Source organism: Eptesicus fuscus, chromosome 9, assembly GCF_027574615.1.
Source record: "Eptesicus fuscus isolate TK198812 chromosome 9, DD_ASM_mEF_20220401, whole genome shotgun sequence".
Lineage (NCBI taxonomy): Eukaryota > Metazoa > Chordata > Mammalia > Chiroptera > Vespertilionidae > Eptesicus > Eptesicus fuscus.
Window position 1 is genome coordinate 98,330,923 of NC_072481.1, and position 6,877 is coordinate 98,337,799.

The following is a 6,877-nucleotide window of genomic DNA, read 5'->3' on the forward strand; positions in this document are numbered from 1 at the left end:
CCATCCAAAGTTAACGCCCAGACTTAGGAGAAATGTTTGTGCTCTTCGTTTTCATATTCGCTATTTTATTTCATGATTGTGCTAAGAACATATCAGCTGGGAAGGGGTCCTCTTCGTCTTACACCGGGAGTCGCCCGTCTCCCCCGGCCTCCCGGGCTCCGGGCCCGGCGAGGAGGGGCTGCGAGGGCGGGGCGCGCTCCCGGCCGCGCGGCAGGTGGGGCGGGTGGGGGAGGGGAGCCCGCCCGGGGCCACCGCCCACCCCGGCCCGGGGCCGCGCGCCCGCAGGTATAAGAGGCGGCTCCCCGCGCTCCGCGCATCCGCCCGCCCCGCCCGCAGCGACGGTCGCCGAGCGCGGGCCGAGCGCCGCAGGCTTGGCTCCCAGAGGGATGCTCTTGCCCGAGCGGCGAGACCAGCCCCGCTCGCCCCCCGCAGCCGCCGCCCCGCAGCCGCCGGCGCCCTCCGACATGTCTCTCTACTGCGGCGACAACTTCGGCGTGTACTCGCAGCCCGGCCTGCCCCCGGCCGCCGCCGCCGCCGCGGGCGCCCCCCCGGCCGCCAGGGCGCCCTACGGGCTGGCCGACTACGCCGCCCCGCCCGCCGCCGCCGCCAACCCCTACCTGTGGCTCAACGGGCCGAACGCGGGCGCCCCGCCGGCCGCCTCCGCCGCCGCGTACCTGGGCGCCCCGCCGCCGCCGCCGGCCCGGGGCGCCGCCGGGCCCTTCCTGCAGCCGCCGACCGCCGCCGGCACCTTCGCCTGCGCCCAGCGGTCCCTCGCGCAGGCCGCGCCCGCCGCGCCCTCGGGGCCCGCCGCGCCCTGCGACCTGGGCTGGCTGTCCATGGCCAGCCGCGAGGACCTGATGAAGATGGTGCGGCCGCCCTACTCCTACTCGGCGCTCATCGCCATGGCCATTCAGAGCGCGCCCGAGCGCAAGCTCACGCTCAGCCACATCTACCAGTTTGTGGCCGACAGCTTCCCCTTCTACCAGCGCAGCAAGGCGGGCTGGCAGAACTCCATCCGCCACAACCTGTCGCTCAACGACTGCTTCAAGAAGGTGCCCCGCGACGAGGACGACCCAGGTGAGGCGGCTGGGCAGGGGCTTCCTTCCGGGCCGGGGCGCGGGGAAGCGGCGCGCTCGGGGCGGGTGGGGTGTCCTCGGCGTGGCTGACGTGAGGTCCACGCGGCGTCTTCTGGTTCTGGCTGGGGAGGAGGGCCGGCGGAGGGATAACCACCCAAACCGCGTCCGATTGGGGTGAGGAGGACCGTGGGACAAAGGAAAGTATCAGAGGGTCCTTGGAGCGAGGCCCCGGGGAGGGAGAAGCTCGCCCCTCGCCCCCAACCCCCAGTCCCCACTCGGAGAGGCTGGCGGGCCTGAGCGGCGCGGCCGGAGGGGAAGCAGACGGAGAGAACCGTGAGCGCTCACCTGAAGGGGACTGACTATAAAGGGATTCGGATGAGCTGAGAACCCATCACATCTCACAAAAGAGGTGGTGAGAGCCCCGGCGCCAGCACCGGTTTCCTGAGCCTCGGGGTCCTTCCCAAAGCAGAGCTTCTGCCCACCTCGAGAGGATCAGTGGCGCAGACACGGGACGGGGCAGAAGGATCAGAGAGCGTCAGCTGAGTCCTGCAAATTGTGGTTCTGGTGCTTTAAGTATTTGAAAATGCAAAAATTAAACCCCCCAATTTGCTTCTCTCTGATCTGAGCCCCGGGGTGCGGAGGGCTGGGGGACCGGGGAGTGCTGTAATTGTTTCCCTCTACCCGGGGAGTGGAGGTGGGGAAAAGCTGAAAATGAGAGAGAAGCAGCGTCCTACTTGAGGTTTTCAGATGGAGCCCAGGACAGGGGCGGTGTGGGCAGAGTGTGATAGGAAAAGAAAAGAAGTAGAAACCGTTTCCGTTGCACACTGCAGAAATTTAGAATTTTGTTTAAATTATATAGTGGTTTCTAGTAGAAATACAGTATAAACCTCATGTGATTGTACGTTTTCTAGTAGCCACATTAATAAAAAGAAGCCGGTGAATTTCACCCTAATGTGTTTTTATGTAAACCAAAATTTGTCTCAACCTGTAGCAAACATAAAAATTATTAGTGAGGTATTTACATCACTGTTGGTACCAGGTCTCAGAACCCCGTGTGTCCTACCCCACGTCTCGCTTTGGATTAGCGGCTTTTCAGGTGCCCACCAGCCACGTGTGGCTGGTGATCACTGCACTGGGCCAGGCATGCAATCCTGGATGTGCATCTTCCACCTCCGCCTCTGAAGCACCCGGGATGGTCACAGAAACTTTACGCGCACTCCTCGGACCTTCCAGAAGTTCAAGGATCTGTAGAGGGTCTTGTCAAAGTGCTTGGAACAAAGGTGGCACAATATGATTATCCTGATAGATGAGGGCATTACTGAGATGGTAGTTAGGAATACGTTTTTTTCCTGAGACTTTCTGTGGAGAATGTATCAATGGAGAAAACGGGTGTGAGGAGTGTGTGTTAGTTTGTGGAGGCAGCATAACAGGGGCTAGTGAGGTATGCGGAGTCTAGAGCATTCCCGGCTCTACTGTTGTTAACTGGGAATACAGCAGGTTACTAACCAGTCTGCACCTCAGTTTCCGCATCTGAGAAAAGGAAGCAATAAATTACCTGTCTCCATGGAGCTGTGAGGAGTGCCCTGGGCTGTCCGGGCAAGGCACTCCGTACAGGATAAGTGCATAATAGTACTTTCCAACACCGACAGCTGTTTTTGCCAGAAGTGAAAAGAGCGTTTGAGAGATAAAATCCTCCAAGATGATTGTGTTAGATAAATTGTGAGTGAAATTTTCTAAGCAGGAGACTAGCATTTTCTGCATTCAATGGGGCCCTGATCCCTGAGATTTGCCCAGTGGAGGGAAAACCTGGAAGAGATGTGGGGGCCCCTCCTGCCTAGGGTGAGGGATACAGAGACTCAGGAGAGGCGTTCCCTTGTCCTCCAAACATGCCATCCAAGACGCTAAAACAAGTGGTTGCTCAGTACTAACTGCTGTCTTTTTTTTGTTAAGCTAGGCACAGGATTGGGTATTTGAGATTGCCTTTTTTCCAGTGGAATACTTTTAGGGACAAGTGTTACACACTTTCAGCAAATAATAGTGATAGCAGAGACTGGTTTTGCACTGCTTACTGTGTGCTGCCAGCTACTGGGCAAAGATATCATTTAATCCTCACAACCAACCTAGGAGGTGGGGGCTATTGCTATCCCTATTAAATAAATAGCGCCAGGATTTTGTGAGGCCACTCCATTTGGATCTAGAAGGGAAGGTGTTGGGTAATTATAAGTGCCTCGTGAATTGAATTGGGTTTTAAAATTTAAGTAGCAGACACTGCCAGGAGGCGGTGAAAGCAGACAGAACCTCTTTGTTCCAGATTTCTCTTTAAAGGTAAATAAAATCTCTCCCATAAGAATAACTCTAGACAGTATAGTCGACTGAGCATCTTCATCAGCGTTTAATGAAAGTCTGCCCTCCTTCTCTGAAAATAGAAGCTGAACGAGCAGGTATAAACTAGCTCCTTCTCTAACACCTATCTTTTTCACCTCCACAGGGAAAGGTAATTACTGGACTCTGGATCCAAACTGCGAGAAAATGTTCGATAACGGGAACTTCCGCCGAAAGCGAAAGCGCCGCTCTGAGGCCGGCAGCAGCTCCACAGTGGCTGCAGGGACGTCAAAATCAGAAGAGGGTCTGTCCTCAGGATTAGGGGCTGGAGCGGGTGGGAAGCCGGAAGAAGACAGCCCCTCTGCTCTGCTAAGGCCTTCCCAGTCTCCAGAGCCTCCTGAGGGCACCAAGAGTGTCTCCTCCCCTGGAGGAGCCGTGCTCTCCTCCACCCCTTGCCTCAACACCTTCTTCAGCAGCCTCAGCACCTTAAGTGTCAGCAGCAGTGGGAGTACCCAGCGAGCTGTGGCTGGTGGCCACCCCCTGGGGATCCAGGGGGCCCCCCTGCCCCCCAGCAGCACGTTTCCCGCCAGCTCCGTCTCGGAAGCCTCAGACAACTTGCAGCTGAGCACCAGCACCAGCAATGGCAGCAGCCAAAGATCTTCCTATTATAGCCCTTTCCCTGCCAGCACGGGTGCGGGACAGAGCGGTCCCTTCAGCCCGCCTTTCTACAACTTCAGCATGGTCAACAGCCTCATCTACCCGCGGGAGGGCTCAGAGGTATAGACTGAAGATGCACGTCTGAGATCTTGTTAAAATCCAGATTCCAAGGCAGCTGGTCTGGAGCAGGTTCTGCGTTTCTCTGGAGCTCCTGGCTGATCTGGTCCATTAACCACATCTGGGAGTAAACTCTTCCTACAACCCAGCCAGCTTCTCCAGGTTGCTCAGGATAGGGCCTCCCTGGAGAGACAGCCATCCCACTCGGTCCTAGGATGACAGCACCGGTGAGCCCTGTGAGGACAAGGGACTACATCTGTTCCGTTCATCACTGGAGATCAGGGTTACAAGCTCAAATGTGTACATGGCCAGCTAAAAAAAAAAGTGAATGATGTTATTGGGGAGGAAAAAGATAGCAACTGGCATTGGAAGCATCAGGGAGTAGTTGGGACTGACCCACTGAAGGCTGCTGTGGGCAGCTAATTCTTTCCTTCTGCCTGGCAGCATTCTGATTTTCCTAGAAAAGACACATCTGTATTTTTCATAGGGAACCTCCATTTGAATTCTTGGTCGCTAATTAAAGTTTAAAAAATACTGTACTGGGAAATCCCCAAAACCCATGAGCTCCATCCAGCTCATGAGTCCCCTTTACTCATGCTCAGCATCTGGTACATGGTAGATAACACTGCACTCATTAGCCCTCACAGCCCGGGAGACAGGGGACATTACCGGCCTCATTTTCATGTGAGGCTGTGAAGCACCGGGATGTCAGGTGGCTCACTGCAGGCCATGCAGGTATCAGCCGTGCAGCAGGGCAGGGCCGGTCCAGGCAGTCTGGCTCTAGGGCTGGTGCTCACAGCTATGTGTTTCTAGTTCCTGAGGGCAGACGGTGCATAGAGAGCAGGAATGAGCTAGATCACATCTGACCAAAGATTCCAGTTGAAATGAATGTCACTTGAGATGTTCCCATGAGCAGCAGGATGGACCCCCACCTCCGTGTTACTTCTGCAGCCGTGTTCCTGAGGCCTGGGCTGAGCACTGTCCTCGCGAACCTGACATCCTGTTCCTTTTAGCGTGTGTCCTGGGTTTTTCTTTAAACGAAGTATTAGAATTTTATTAAAAATAGCTTTTAAATTGAATTTTTATTTACCACAAATGGTTTTTTTAAAAAAACATTTGTGGTAAATTTTAAAAAAATATAATTTATTTTTAGCACTCCCTTTTACTTCTCAAGAGGTATTTTCTTTTGAATAATTTGTATGGTTAGCCTCCCAGCACCCAGCAGAGAGCCTGGTGCCTGGCGGACACCCAGTCATTGCTTGAACTTGAATTTATCCAAAAAGTATTAGTTGATTTTATTGGAACAATGTTACATTAAGACGAAGATAATGTCCTATGAATTGCCTTAGTGCCATGTTGTTGGTTTGGGGTTTTAATTTTTTTTTTTAAAGGAACACAAGTACATTGTCAAAAAATTAGCTTTCCTCTGTATTCTTTCGTGAAACTCACAGCATTACTCTTAAATTTTTATTTTGAAATAACTTACAGAAAACTATTTTTTAAAGTAGCTTATTGAGGTACAAGTAACATCACCATTATTTAAATATTGTGAACAGGTGTACCTGGTTTTATTGTGCTTCACAGAGGTTGCATTTTTTTTACAAATTGAAGGCAAGACGCCCCACCAGCAAAAGGATGACACTTGCTTTCTAGGAATGGTCCGGCACAGAAACTGCAGTGTCCAAGGCCTGCCTGCAGAAAGAACCAAAGAGAGCGCCACCCACACTGTGCACAAAATCCAGTTTCAGGGGATATTATTTTATGTGAAAACCTATGGACTTTTATAAATGTTGTTTCTAACACAGTTCTATATTTGTAAAATAATTTATAATGTGAACTGAGACAAAAATTCTCCCTAGGAAAGTACACTACGTGCTGAGAATCTCATGAAATAAACTAAGTGGGATGACTTCTGGCCATTTTTCAGCATTGCTATTTTCCTGTCTTCAGTTTCTTCTAAAAGAAGAGATGTGAGTGGCATGGCCCCAACAGGGACTTTGTGTTGAGAGGGGAGCGACTGACCTTTGGCATTTCTCCACCACCCCCATCTGAAAGGGCAGGGAGGGAGCAGCCACTCTGGGGAGGGTCTTGTAGGCATGAGCATTTTGTTAGAGTCACAGTTCTGTCATTTAGATTAAAGTGCAATCCAGTGCACCGGACAATTTCTGTTGCAGAAAGAAATGTGCTGGAGAAGTTTCACCAGCTGATGGTAGTCCTTGGGTGCAGCCCCAGGTGTTCCAGTCCTCGAGGGGGCCGCAGCAGCCCAGCGTTTCCCAGGAAACTTGAAAACGGCTTTGTCTGGAAAAACCTGAAATAGGCTTCTGGGCTAGGGTTTCTCAGCACCAGCATTGCTGACGTTTGGGGCTAAGTAATTTGTTGTGGGGGTGGCCCTTTACACCACAGGGTGTCTGCAGCATTCCTGGTCCCTACCCATTAGATCCGCCCCCCGCTTCCTCCCCAGCCCTGACCATGAGTGACAACCAAGAGTATCTCCAGACATTGCCAATGTACTCTGGGGCACAAAATGAGCCCTGGCTGAGAACCACTGATGGAGGCCAACAACCACAGTTTGTCAAGGAGGAAAGGAAGCCCCTCAGTCCCCAACAGAAAGTCCTAGGTCTGGGGGCCAGCAGCTGAGCCCTGAAGGAGTTAGACCTCTGGGCTTGTGCAGGCAGTTTGTCGTGAGGTGCCTGTTCTGAGGAGAA

General features: G+C 53.1%; 1 protein-coding gene across 1 annotated transcript; it reads left to right on the forward strand.

The window, feature by feature from the left end:
• Positions 1–464: 464 nt before the first annotated feature.
• Positions 465–4,181, forward strand: FOXI3 (forkhead box I3). Its single transcript, XM_008154125.3, has 2 exons — positions 465–1,077; positions 3,565–4,181. The coding sequence occupies exons 1-2, from the start codon at positions 465–467 to the stop codon at positions 4,179–4,181; spliced, it is 1,230 nt and encodes a 409-aa protein (XP_008152347.2).
• Positions 4,182–6,877: the final 2,696 nt, after the last annotated feature.